At 35.5% G+C, this 14,361-nt stretch overlaps 1 protein-coding gene across 2 annotated transcripts in view; it reads left to right on the top strand.

Moving 5' to 3' along the window:
• SNX4 (sorting nexin 4) overlaps window positions 1–14,361 on the top strand; it is a 66,230-nt gene that overhangs the window by 48,110 nt on the left and 3,759 nt on the right. The window contains exons 9-13 of one of the 2 annotated variants that reach the window (XM_082625958.1): window positions 3,103–3,168; window positions 6,893–6,982; window positions 10,748–10,847; window positions 12,655–12,800; window positions 14,084–14,198. In XM_082625958.1, the coding sequence (XP_082482084.1) occupies window positions 3,103–3,168; window positions 6,893–6,982; window positions 10,748–10,847; window positions 12,655–12,800; window positions 14,084–14,198 (517 nt within the window). Of the gene's footprint in view, window positions 1–3,102; window positions 3,169–6,892; window positions 6,983–10,747; window positions 10,848–12,654; window positions 12,801–14,083; window positions 14,274–14,361 lie in introns of those variants that run through there. The other variant, XM_082625957.1, reaches the window with a different exon arrangement.

Raw genomic sequence — 14,361 nt, 5'->3', positions numbered from 1 at the left:
TTTGATTTGCATTTCTGTGGTGATTAGTAGTACTGAGCATCTGTATGTCTTTGGAAAAATGTCTAGTCAGGTCTTCAGTCCATTTTTTAATTGAGTTCGGTTTTTTTGATACTGAGTTGTATGAGCTATTTATGTATTTTGGATATTATCAGTCATATCATTTGCAGCTATTTTCTCCCATTGCATAGACTGTCTTTTCATTTTGTTGATGGTTTCCTTTGCTGTGCAAAAGCTTTTAAATTGAATTAGATCTCATTTGTTTATTTTTGCTTTTGTTTCCGTTGCTTTAGGAGACAGATCCAAAAACATAGTGCTACGACTTATGTCACAGCGCTCTGCCTGTATTTTCTTCTAGGAGTTTTATGATTTCCTGTCTGACATTTAGGTCTTTAATCCATGAAGTCTCTGAAATTACATGCAAAATTTTGTTTGTGATTTTCCCTCCTTAGTGGAAAAGGTCCTTAGTCTTCATCAGATGCTACAAAAGATTTATTACCCTCTTTGATCTGGTTCATCTGTGACAGTTATCCACCCATTAAGTACTTTATGATAGCAATTATGCCTCTTATAAAGTTGATGCTAAATCCTTCTATACTTTTTATTTTACTTATTTATTTTATTTTTTGGCTGCGTTGGGTCTTCATTGCTGCGTGCGGGCTTTTCTCTAGTTCCGGCGAGCAAGGGCTACTCTTCATGGTGGTGCGCAGGCTTCTCATTGCTGTGGCTTCTCTTGTTGTGGAGCATGGGCTCTAGGCATGCAGGCTTCAGTAGTTGCAGCACACAGGTTCAGTAGTTGGAGGTATGCAGGCCCTAGAGCATGCGGGCTTCAGTAGTTGTGGCACGTGGTCTCAGTAGTTGTGGCTCACAGGCTTTAGGGCATGCAGGCTTCAGTAGTTGTGGCATGCGGGTTCTAGAGCTCAGCCTCAGTAGTTGTGGCACACAGACTTAGTTGCTCTGCAGCGTGTGGAATCTTCCCGGACCAGGGATTGAACCCATGTCCCCTGCATTGGCAGGAGGGTTGTTAACCACTGTGCTACCAGGGAAGTCCCTCCTTCTATACTTTAATAGTTCCTTGTTAATGGATCCCTCCTCTCCCTCCTCTCCCTCCTCTCCCTCCCCTCCCTCCCCTCCCTCCCTAAACTGGTTAACATTTTCTAGTTCCAATCCTCGGCATATACCTGGACCCCAGTTAGAACCTTTTGTTTAGCAGATGCTTCTTAAATTGTAATAGGCATACAAGTCACCTGGAGAACTGTTAAAATGAATATTCTGAGTCAGTAGATCTGGAATGAGTCCTGCAAGTATGCATTTCCAACAAGTTCCAGGTGATGCTGTTCATAGACCACAGTTTGAGTAGTCAAGGGCTAGACTATGTATATCTTGAGGGGAGAGGTCTTGTGCCTAGTAGTGGCTGATACTTAGAACCCAGTACATGTTTCTCTCCTCACATTTATTTATTTATCGGTTCATTCTTTCATTTTACCTACAACCTATAAATGCCAAGTATTTATCAGGCACTAAACGACTTAATAGGAGTAAATAGATGATTAAGTGTAAGTCTTACCTTTCTTGAACTAGTTTTTAGTCTCGTAAACAAAAGAATTAAATTTGGTTATATTGACCTTGAGTTGGTAGCACATTAAAAGGTGCTCAAAGATTAGATGGATGAAGTACTTGTGGAACATCCAATAGATAGTTGATCTGGACTGTCCATTAATTCTGTTGACGTGACCTATAGCTGCATTAACTGTGATTGCTACATTACAAATTTGGCTAGTTATGCCTGTAATCTGCCAAAACTCCTAGACTTTGTTTTTCATGTGAAGAGCTGGGCTTTAGGTAGTTGAATTTGAAGTGACAGAGGTATATAAAAGCAGAATTGTCTTGTAGGCATTGGAAGTGTAGCTTTAGATAATATAGCTAGAGATGTTAAAAATTCATTTTATAAACAGCAAAGCACTAAAAAAAAGGTTAACTGTTGCTATTACTATTTTGAGGGTAAACATATGAGTAAAACTTGTCAGAAGGAGATATGTTTATTTATGTTTGTTTTCCTTCCTTGACAGTTTTAAAACCATGTGCGGTTTTACCGTTCTAGTATTATAAGCGTATAATCTGGTATTTCAAGAACAGTGTATAAAAACTACAGATTAACAGAATGATAGTGTTTTAATTTTTTCCCTTTTATGATATATGCAATTGAAGCTATTTATTATACATAGCAGAAAAGTTGTAAACAACCTTGAATGGTCAGGAAAATGGTTAAAAAATTATGAGTTGCCATCTGAAATAGTGCTGAGAACAAGTTATTTTAATAATGTGGGGAAATACTATTAATAGAAAAAGCATAATACAAAATTGCATATACCGTATGATCTCAGCCATATTAAAATGAGTAAATAAAAAGAACTAGAAGGAAATATATCAAATTATGTCATCTCCTAGTATTTAGGATTATAGATTTATTTCCCCCTTTATTATAATATACATATGCATCTTCCATAAAAAGGAATTTTTATTTCAAGAATTTCACTGAAATGACAACAAAATGATCTGTGGTTTTAAGTAGACTTTGTCATGCAACTTTAGTGCAAGTTATCAAAGCTTTATGGTACACCTAGTATTTCTGTACAGTTGTCCTTTTCTGTTACCTATTAAGATAGTGACATGTAATCATGTGTGTTTATCAGACTCATCCATGTAGTAATTAAAAATATGCATGCCTCAGCTCTATCCCCGAGATTCTAATTAAGTAGATCAAGAGCAGGGTAAGCATTCATAGTTTCTAAAAGCACCACAGTTGATTTAAATAGGCACCCTAGCTGAGAAAGTTGTCTGTAAGCAGAAACTGTTTTGTATGATACTTGCTTTGCACTTAACAGCAGCAGATACAAACTTTTGAACTAATATTTTAAAGCCTTCACTTGCATTTAGTTGTTAAACTTCGGGGAAAGGAGCATATTTGAGTCACAGAAAATAAATCCAAAATAGATACCATACATTGTTTAAAAGCTAGCTAGAAAACAACCTTGTAAAAGAGTCCATTTAATAATATTCCATATCGAATTCATGATGTTTTTGGTTTTATCTTCTTCTTCTTAGTGAGTGGAGTGCCATAGAAAAAGAAATGGGTGATGGACTGCAGAGTGCTGGTCATCATATGGATGTGTAAGTACCCAGAGAATTTAAGGTAGAACCTGAGGTGACATTAATGGTGAAGTGTTAGTGATTCTTCTGTTCTTCTGTTTTTATAAAGTTTGCTGGCATTTATATTGTGCTCTCTGTATATAGATTTGACTTAAAGAAGTTTATCTCAGGAATGCAAGATTAATTTAACATTCAAAAATCTTTCAGTTCAGTTCACATATTAGCAGAGTAAAGAAGAAAACCCATGTGTTCATTTCAGTACATGTAGAAAAAGCATGTCAACATCTATTCACAGTAAAAATTTTCATCAAACTAGGAATATAAAGAATTTCCTCAGTCTAAAACTTACAGGTAATACTGTACTTAATAGTGAAATATTGGTGTTCTCTCCTAAAATCAGGAACAAGGCAAGGATGTCTGCTTCCACCACAACTAGTAAAAATGGTAGTAGAGGTCCTGGTCAGTGCAGTAAGACAAGAAAATCAAATAAGGGGCATACATCTTAGAAAGGAAGAAGTAAAACTCTCTTTATTTGCAGTTAACAGGATCTTTTATGTAGAAAATCATAAAGAATCAACCGAAAATATTATGGAATAGCTGAATTTAATGAGAAGGCATGATACACAATGAATATATTTAAAAAGTTGTTTTTACATACTAGTAACAATTGGAAAATAAAAACTTAAAAATGCCATTTATAATAGCATCAAAACAGAATACTTACAGATTAATTTAATGAAATATGTGAAAGACCTCTACACTGAAAACTTTATATGTAAACATTGCTGGGAGAAAGTAAAGACCTAAATAAATGGTGAGATTAAACCATGTTCATAGATTGATTGGAAGACTCAGTAGTGTTAATATGACCATTCTTCCTAAATCACAGTCCCAGTCAAAACTCCAGTGACTTTTTAATAGAAATTGATAAGCTGATTCTAAAGTTTATATGTAAATTCAAAGAACATAGAATAGCCAAGACAGTCTTGAAAAAGAACAAGCCTGGAATATATTACCTGATTTCAAGACTTAGTATACAGCTATAGTTATCAGGAGGTATTGAGATAAAGAGATCAGTGGAATAGGATGGAGTCCAGAAATAGATCCACATTTACATAGTTCATTTCAAGAAATGGTTCTGGAATAACTGGATATCTTCATGGGAAAAAATGAACCTTGAGCCATATCTCACACCTTACATAAAAACTAATTCAATTTGGATGATACACATAAATGTAAAAGCTAAAATTGCAGGTTTTAGTAGAAAACGTAGGAGAATATTGTTGCAACCTTCGAGTAAGCAAAGATTTTTTAAAGCTAATATGAAAAGAAAAAAATATTTTTAAAATGGTAAATTGTTCTTCATCAAAATTAAAAATTTTGCTTATCAAAAGACACCATTGGAAGTGGAAGGAATGTGGGAGTACAGTTTCAGTTGGGGAAGATAAAAAGTTCTGGAGATGAATGATGGTAATGGTTGCACAACCATATGAATGTGCTTACTGCCACTGAACTGTACACCAATAAATTGTTAAAAAGGTGAATTTTACATTATATTTTACCACAAACACACACAAACACACCATTAAGATAATGAAGAGGCAAGCCACAACCTGGGAGTAAACATTTCCAACCATAATATATAAAGAACTCCTACAACCGAATAATAAAAAGACAAAAATATATTTATTTTATCTAAGTATTATTTTTGGGGGGGCTGTTATATAAGCTGACCAGCTGCTTTTCAACCATTTTGTTAAGTCTTCTTGCATTCTGTTGACTGGACATTTTTAGTATTTGCAAGAATTTGGGATTATCCCTTTACTTGGTTTATTTAAAATGTTAAATAAAATTAATTTTAGTAATGATATCTAAAAAATCTTTTACCATTTACCCTTTTCTACCCAAAGATGTCCTATCTTCAAGCCACCTATCTTCTTTTTTGTTTTCTTAACATTAACTTTTCCAGAATTGTAGATTTATGAACTAAAGGCAGTTTTTCCTACTCTTAACAGTGATTCTCAAGATGTCTTTCAGTCACATAGGGGAAATTCCACACTCTAACAAATGTAAATTTATATTTACAGAATACATATTTTGCCTACTTTTATCAATACTGTAAACGCATCACTTTTCAGTGAGCATTAAGGTAGATTTTTTGTTTGTTTTTAGAATTCAGTAAACTTGTTTACTTGTCTATTGGAAGTGGACTTGGAGACATAAAATATATTTTTCTTTTATGCCCATGCTAGGGAATCAGAATTGATTTGAAAAAAGGATGCTTCTTATACATACAGAAGTAGTAAATGACATAGCCCATGCCCTTAGGGAATTTATAATGTGATCAGAGAAAACCAGCACTAGAGACATTTCTTTGATACAATTTAAGTCCTCAATTTTTGATGAGAGATCAGAAGTAGAGTGATGACTAGGACTGAAGAAGTCTGGGAAGATTTCTAGAGGTGTTGAGATACGTATGGAAGGATTTGGAGGAGTGGTGTGGAAAGCCATCACGTTTCTGTGCAAGGAAAGACTCAAGGCCAGGAACAGGAGTGGCACGACAGTGAAGGGCTTGTCCAGATCAAAGCAGAGGTTGCTATTGAGAATTAGAATAAAATAAGGCTTCTAAAATTTTCTGTAATCTTTATTTGCTTGACTTTTCCTTTTGTAGCTTTTTGGCATTACTGTATGTAGTTGCTACCAGGAACACTAATGTACCAATTATACTAAACTCTTACTCTTTCTACAGATTTTGTAGCCCTTTTTGTAATATATTTGAACAAAAGATATTACAGTGCTTCTTAAGCTACCTTATGAAGGACCGTTTTTTGTTTGCTTTGTTTTTCTATTTCTAAGACCTTGCTGATCAAAACATTTAGGTAAATAAAATACAATTGTCACGGTAATTAAAGATTGCTGTAGGGGGGAGGGATAAATTAGGAGTGTGGGATTAACAGATACAAACTACTGTACATAAAATAGGTAAGCAACAAGGGTTTACTGTATAACACAGGGAACTATATTCAGTATCTTATAATAAACTATAATGGAAAATCTGAACGAAATATATATATATAACTGAATCACTTTGCTGTACACCTGAAACTAACATAATATTGTAAATCAACTGTACTTCAATTTTAAAAAGTTGTTATAAATGTTTCTAAATGCTTATTCTCACTTTCTGTACTTGCTTTTGTCACTCACGGGTAGCAAATGGTCTGTGGACCACGCTTTGAATAGCCCTTCTTTAGAACTTCAATACTTTGTGTCCTGATAAAGGTTACTCTATGCAATGTTTTTTATTTATTTATTTTTATTTATTTAATTTTTTTTACATCACATTTTTTTTATTCAAACAGAAAGTCACAAAAATTATAATCATCCTCATCAGTTCACTCAGTCCCATGTAATTAATTTTTTTATCTTGATCTTTTGTTAGCAATTTTATGAGTTCATCAGTTTTCCATTAGAATTCTGAAAATGCTTATTCATTCAGTTCAGCAGTATAGTCAGTTACCAGAAACCTGTACTTGTCAGAGTCTTTTTCATGAATTCCTTGAAGATGAAACCCTTTTATAGGAACATATTTGCAAAAGCATCAGAGTACACCCAGAACTGTCTGTAAATGACAAAAGACTTTAAAATGACCACAGTTAAAGATTTGATGAAAGTTCATAATAATGCAGTTGACAAGGAAATTTAGTTATTTCTGAGATATACATTTGCAATGTTTTTTAAATAGGTATGCGTCTTCTATTGATGATATTTTAGAAGATGAAGAACATTATGCAGATCAGTTAAAGGAGTACCTTTTTTATGCAGAAGCACTGAGGTAAGTATAAGACATGTTCCAGATACAGCCCTGTGGCTGGTCACCACTCTTATGCTACTCTAAAATAAAGATTTTTAAATGAGTTAATTCCCCCAGATATTGAATGAGGTCTCATTGTATTCCTGTGTGTTACAGAGTGCTAGACATAGCTGAGATGAGCCCTCTGCTTGAAGCATTATGTTGATAAAACCTGTTAGTCTCAGACTTCAGGTCTGTCTGTATGTTGTTCTACTTTTTCCAGTTTTAAGATTGGAAGCAAAGTACAGATTGAGAGTGTGTAGCATAATCTGTCTCTAGGTTGTATATTACCATTTAAATTCTGTAATTTTTCCCATACCTGCATATTTTATCTCCTTAGTAAAGGTTGTAAAACTTCTTCATGTCAGGACTTTGTCTTCTCTTTTTATAGTATCTTCTACAGAGCCAAACAATTCTTTGGGAGATAGTCCAGTTTAGAAAAATGAATTGTTTTCCTATCACTTTTCTGGGGGCCAAATTATTATTATTTTAAAATTTGATTACAACCGATTTTGTTGGCATTAAAATTTTAAATTTGAATGGATATAAACCAAAAACCAGAAATTAAGTTTGGTAAAAATGGGAATAGGAGTTTTCCGGTAATTACAGATTAGAAGGCAGAAGTCAATTTAGAGAAACACAGACGAACCCCATGTTTACAATGATTGTGCCACAGATTTAAACTGCAGTAGTGCATTAGTAAAGTGTTCACACTGAGGTCTTCACCTTGAGATTCGACAGCTGTTTCTTGAAAAAATATCTCAGTACCTTGTGCAAATAAATTGGCCTTTCATGTGCCTTAGCACGCTTAAAATTTCTCCATTGTATATAAACAAAACACCTACCATTTGGGCAGGGCAAAATGCATACTTTCATAACAAAACTATAATGTACCTCTCAAGTATGAACAATATACACATAATACATGGTATACGGTATTTACAAAATATAATACAAGCTGTTTGTAATTTTTTAAACTCACCTTTTGCCCTTGTATATTGCAACAAGGTAATTTGCCATTTCTGTACCACTGCTTTTCAAGAGTCCAGGGATTTTGGAAAAGCTATGTTTTACATACATAGTGAAATCTGAGATCTAAGTTTGAACTTTTAGGAGAGTTTTAAAGTGTACTGCCATCAACTCCCTATTTGGGTTGGAATTTTCAATGGTGCTTCCCATCCAGTGACTAGGAGGCTTTGGGAGAACACTAGGAGAAAGTGGATCACTAAACTTTACCCCAGCATAATTCTTCTTTTGGCTCACTTCAGTTAGAAATGATGATTTCTTCAAATGCTTATTTTTAATATTCTCAGTATTTTTAAAAGGCTTTTTTACCTGCTTCTGAATTATATCAGATGAAACAGAATCCTGCCAAAAGTTATTTTCATTTCTTTTTGCAGAGGTGATCTTGGTTAGTGGTAAGTTACATTTGCTTTTCTGTCTGTTTATCTTTGGTTGTTCACACAAGTGTATACCATGAACAAGCTGGCTGTGGGGAATGGCAGTTTTCTCCGATTTTCCCATCTTTGATTTTAAAACTACTTTCTATCATCTTGTCCAGTTATACATATAATACATAGAAGAAAGTGGTTTCTGCCTGCCCCCTACTTTCTGTTTTAACAACTGCTTCAAGAACTTTACTGCCTTAATTCCAGTCACTTTCCTAGCTCAAGTGATCCTTGTAGGAAGCCATGAGGAGATGGAAAGACAAGGTAATCTATTCGATCACTGCCCTTTCAACACTTGTAATATGGTAGGGAAGCAGGACACAAACAGAAAGCCAGAGCACAAGGTAACATAATCCATGTCAAAAAGGGTAACTGCCAACAGAGCTCCCTGGTTTTAATAAAGTTCTAGAAGAATAAAGGAATCTTACTAGGAAACAAGTACAAAAGCTCGCTTTTACATTATCACTAATATTACAGGAGAGCCATGGAATTGAAAGGAACCTATACAAAATTTAAGTAATCACGGTGGACAAATTTAATTTTTTGCAAGGCACAGTTAGATAAGCTGCAAATGTCTCAAACCAATATTCTTTCAACGAATGTCAGTAACTTATTTTCATTAGTATTATGAAGGTTTTTGAAATTAAAGTTAAAACGTTTTATTTTGATATGAAGGTTACTTTAAGTAATACAGCGACTTAATACCGTTTACGTTTTAATCAATTTTATCCTAGTCCAGTAGCAACTGGGCAGCATATCGTCAATTCAGTTGGTAACTTTTCTTCCGAAAACTTCATCATTCTGGACACAGTAATAAAACAAACTTCCATTAAGAAAGCCTGGCACAGTATACAGTGGGAATAGTTAAACAGTAAATGCTGTTCATCTGATAGACTAGCACAGAGAAGTTATCGCTTCAAAGAGGCAACAACTCTGCTGTCGCTCCTGTCAACTTTCGAAGTTGAAAAGTACAGCTAAGTAGTTTGGCCCGGCAAGGAGCGGCGCCCCAGTTGGACTGGCGCCCCACACCGGGCACCTCATAACTCAGTAAAAAGCCAACTGGAAGTGGGCGGCTGCTAGCCCATGGCAAACCCCACACCAGGCAGCGAGAGACCGTATGCATGTCCTGATGAGTCTTGGCACTACCAATGGTCCCCTATCACTTTTAAAATCAGCCTAAGAATTCTGTTTATAAAACAGAGGAGCAATATTCCTTTAGTTGTTCAGTAGCTGGTATGAAAACATCACATTGTTAGCCTTTTTCCTTCTAGAGTTTTGAGTAGTAAGAAGTTACACCAAGGACTTCCCTGGTGGCGCAGTGGTTAAGAATCCACCTGCCAATGCTGGGGACACGGGTTCGAGCCCTGGTCCGGAAAGATCCCACATGCCGCAGAGCAACTAAGCCCACGTGCCACAACTACTGAAGCCCATGCACCGCAACGAAGAGTAGTTCCCGCTCACCGCAACTAGAGAAAGCCCGCGCGCAGCAATGAAGACCCAACGCAGTCAAAAATAAATAATAAATAAATTAAAAAAAAAAAAGTTACACCAAGGTGTTTTCAAGTTACAGACCAAAAGAAAGTTGCTGAACACAGTGGAATTCTCTGCAGCTCTTAAAAGTTATAGAAAAGATTAATGTGTATTGATACAGAAACATATGTGTCTTTGGTATATAAATAGTTGACAAAGAAAAGATGTAGAATTACTGGGGGTGGGTGGATATGTGTATTTGTAAATGCCTAGGTAAAATTTGGAACGATATATACTATCTATTAACATGAATTATGTCTGGATAGTGGAACTGGGGAAAAGAGAGCGTTCTTGAAACTTATTTTGTGCATTCCTGTATTAGAATCCTTTTTTTTCTTTTCAGTGAGCATGGATTACTTTTAGGAAAATAAAAACTAATAGACGTTTCTAAATAAAAAGAAGAAAGCTTTGAGATAATGTCTTTTTAAACAATACTCAGTTGTTCTGTGAGATTATAGCATTAGTTCCTATGTTATACAAAAGCTTTTTTTTAATGTATGTATAATGGTATGTTTATTGAAAAAAATGTTGCAAGTATCTGGAAAACAACCTTTTTTGTTTTAAGCATATATAAAGTTTTTATGCTTAGGTTCTGCTAGATTAAATTTTTAATGTTGGGTTACTACATTTTAAACTTGAAAATTCTGTATATAAAAGTTCTGACTGTAGTAAGAGGTGAATGCCTCCCCTTTACCCCTGAAAAAAAATTTTTTAACATATTAATGGAGAAGCCACAAAAATTAATGGCAGCACTTTCTTTCATCCCTAGGGCTGTGTGCAGGAAACATGAACTTATGCAGTATGATTTGGAGATGGCTGCTCAGGACTTAGCATCCAAGAAGCAGCAGTGTGAGGAACTGGCAACTGGGGTGAGTGGTTTTCCATTTAGGTCTCTGGTATTATTATAGCAAACCTTAAGTGGAATGGGCTGCAGGATGCCCGTAGGGAAATAACTTGTGGGCAACTTTATAATTCTTTTGTTTGTGATCTTGATATAAAAGGATGTAAGCCATTAAAACACGTATTATATAGTGTTGTAAGAAATTTTGCCAACATTGCTGTGTGTAATAAGAACCATCTCTTTTCTGATTAAGTCCAAGTGAAAAAACATTATTCTTTGGGATTGAAATAATAACCTTTGCCAGGTTTAATTTTACCTGGTATATTATAGAAATTTTAGTTAACTTTGAAAAACTTTGCCCTTTTAGAATCAGTGCCTCTTTCCTAACAGGGAGCTTTTGGGGTACTTTATTGTTGAATGCTTACAGTGAATACTTGTGAAGAAAATTCCTTATCTTATTGTATTGGACTTAGATCATTTTTATAATCAGCTTTATACTGTCCAGCTATTTCATTGGAATAAAAAAGCTGCCATGGTGAGAGCACACAATCTGGAAGTAAAGAAGCAGCGACAGTGCCACCATTTATGAATCATTTCATAGTTAACAAGTACTTTACTTGTGACAGTGCTTGTGGGCTACCCACATAGAGATATGCGGGGAGAGACCTCTGCCCATGAAACAGGTACACACTGTCTTACCTTTAAAATCCAGAGGAAATTCCCAGTCCATTTTCAGGGAGCTTGGTTCTCTACTCCTAAATGTGTTTCCCTCAGTAAACTCCGGAGAATGAGGAAATGGTAAAGCAGTGAAGCTTGAGGCTTGGATTTAGGCATCCTGTTTTTCTAATAGATACCAAGTTTTAGTGTGAGTTACACAGATTTTAAATAGTTTCTTTAGTTTATTTTCACGGTTGCCTGTTATCTATTTTTTATATCACAGAGTAATTAGAAAAAATATGATCACTAACATAAAGAAATAACTTGCCTAATACTTCACCTAGAAGTTTTCCATATGATGAAGAAGCTCGGTTAAAATTTTTCCCTTTTTGATGCTTCCACATTTTCCAGTGTTAGAAATCTTATTAGTAGCCCCCTGGTTGTAAGGCTTGTGGTGTTTTCTATCTGAGCTAGGGAGGAAATGGCTATTTCCCCTTTTTAAAAAAAAAATAATTGCGGTAAAATATCCAGAACATAAGATCTATTATCTTAACCATTTTTATTTTTATTTTTTTTATTTTTTATTTTTTTTATTTTTATTTTTTCTGTACACGGGCCTCTCACTGTTGTGGCCTCTCCCGTCGCGGAGCACAGGCTCCGGACGCACGGGCCCAGCGGGCATGGCTCACGGGCCCAGCCGCTCTGCGGCATGTGGGATCTTCCCGGACGGGGGAACGAACCCATGTCCCCTGCATCAGCAGGCGGACTCTCAACCACTGCGCCACCAGGGAAGCCCTTAACCATTTTTAATGGTAAAGGTCAATAGTAGTAAGTACATTTACATTGTTGTGTGACCAACCTGCAGAACTGTTTTCATCTTGCAAAATTGAAACTCTATACCTATTAAATATCAACTGTCAGTTTCCCTCTCCACCCAGCCCCTGGCAGTCACCATTCTACTTTCTGTCTCTGTGAATTTCACTACTTTGGATACCTCATATAAGTAGACTCATATAGTATTTGTCTTTTTGTGACTGGCTTATTTCACTTACCACAATGTCCTCAAGGTTCATCCATGTTGTGTAGCATGTGTCAGAATTTCCTTCCTTTTTAAGGCTGAATAATATTTCAGTGTATGTGTGTTGTTTATCCATTCATCTGTTTCTATTTCATTTTAGAACGTGAGAACATTTTCTTTGAAGGGAATGACTACCAAGCTCTTTGGTCAAGAAACTCCAGAGCAGAGAGAAGCCAGAATAAAGGTGCTAGAAGAACAAATAAATGAAGGAGAACAACAACTTAAGTCTAAAAATCAGGAAGGCAGGTAAAAATGCTGTGGTGTTTTAACATGACTAGGCATGTAGACTCTGTGACAGGTTGTTTATAACCATTCCCAGCTTCACCAGTGTCCCTGGATGTAACCTGTTCTTCTAAAATGCAGTGATTGAGTATTCCTAAGAAATTTGAGTAATCAAAAATCATGTTGCATAGAAACAGTTGTTTTAGTGTCAGGGAAAGAGGAAGAAGAAAGTATCTAAGTTTCATAATATTATTTTCCTGTACTTTTCATGATTTCTATCCTTTTCACATTCCGTCTGCCCTTTTCTGTCAGTTAAAAGCCTGATCATTCTCCACTGCCAAGCTTTTGCATTACTTCTCTTGTGAAGCTTTCTCTTATCCTCACAGGCTGTCATAGCACTTGGTTCATGCCACTGTTGCATGGCAGTTTTGTATTGGGTGGTTGGTTGTACAGTGTGACTGTCCCTGGCTAAATTACAAACCCTTCAAAGTCAGTGACTATGTCTCTTTCATCTTTATGTCCCAACACCTTGCATAGGGCTTGGAATGTAATTATTCCATAAATACTTTTAGAAATTCAGTTCTCAAAGGTCTGTTTGGGCTCATTTTTCATATTGTTGTTTTTTATTGTTGTTTTCATCTGATAGTTGTTGAGTAGACCAAGGCAGACCAAGAGTGTATCACTGATTTGGAGGTGATTTTGTTAATTTTTAGAACTTCTGGCATCAAGTAAGTCAAACTAAACTCTCATGAATAGAGTTAAAAAGACAGTGGTTAAGATTCCGCACTTCCACTGCAGGGTGTGTGGGTTCGATCCCTGGTCAGGGAAGTTCCGCATGCCAGGCGGTGCAGCCAAAAAAAAAAAAAAAAGACAAATTGCTCTCAGAATTTTTAAAACTCTAGTTGTCATTTAAAGTAAGCACATGATAAATGTGATACATAATCCATCTTGTTGAAAAGAATGTATGTTTTCCAGTGACCCCAGGAAGGCAACTTCATGTGGCATCTGTTAGGCTTATGAGCTGGTTCAGGGAGCCATTTACATCTGTTTTATGGGAATAATTTGAAGCTGGAATTCTTGTAGCAAAATAGAGATTATTAAAATGTAGATGAGTGTATGACTGTATGCTTTTTCTCCCACTGTAATTTTTAGGAAGAGAAAAATAGAACTATCTTATACACGCGATAGCTTTTTCCTCTATATAGACAAAAACCCAACTCAAATGAGAAGTGGTTATTCAGATTTACAATATGTAGTTTACTTAATTTAAATAAGAATAATAGTAATGACTATACCTTTTATTTCAGAGAATTTGTCAGAAATGCTTGGGCTGATATTGAACGCTTCAAAGAGCAAAAGAACCATGATTTAAAGGAGGCCCTCATAAGCTATGCAGTCATGCAGATCAGTATGTGCAAGAAGGTAGGTTTTGGTTTCAGTGAAGGTACAAGTATATTCAGAAATGCCTGCAAATTTCTTTAAAATCAGTTTCTTATTTGGACAAAGTATTTATCATTTCCATTTTTAAAGTCCATTCTTCTCCTCTTCCAGAATGTTTCCCAGTTTCTCTACTTAATTTTGAAAG

This window comes from Mesoplodon mirus (genome assembly GCF_964341445.2).
Source record: "Mesoplodon mirus genome assembly, chromosome: 6".
Lineage (NCBI taxonomy): Eukaryota > Metazoa > Chordata > Mammalia > Artiodactyla > Ziphiidae > Mesoplodon > Mesoplodon mirus.
Note: the sequence above shows the minus strand (reverse complement) of the source record. Positions and strands in the feature narration are given on the sequence as shown.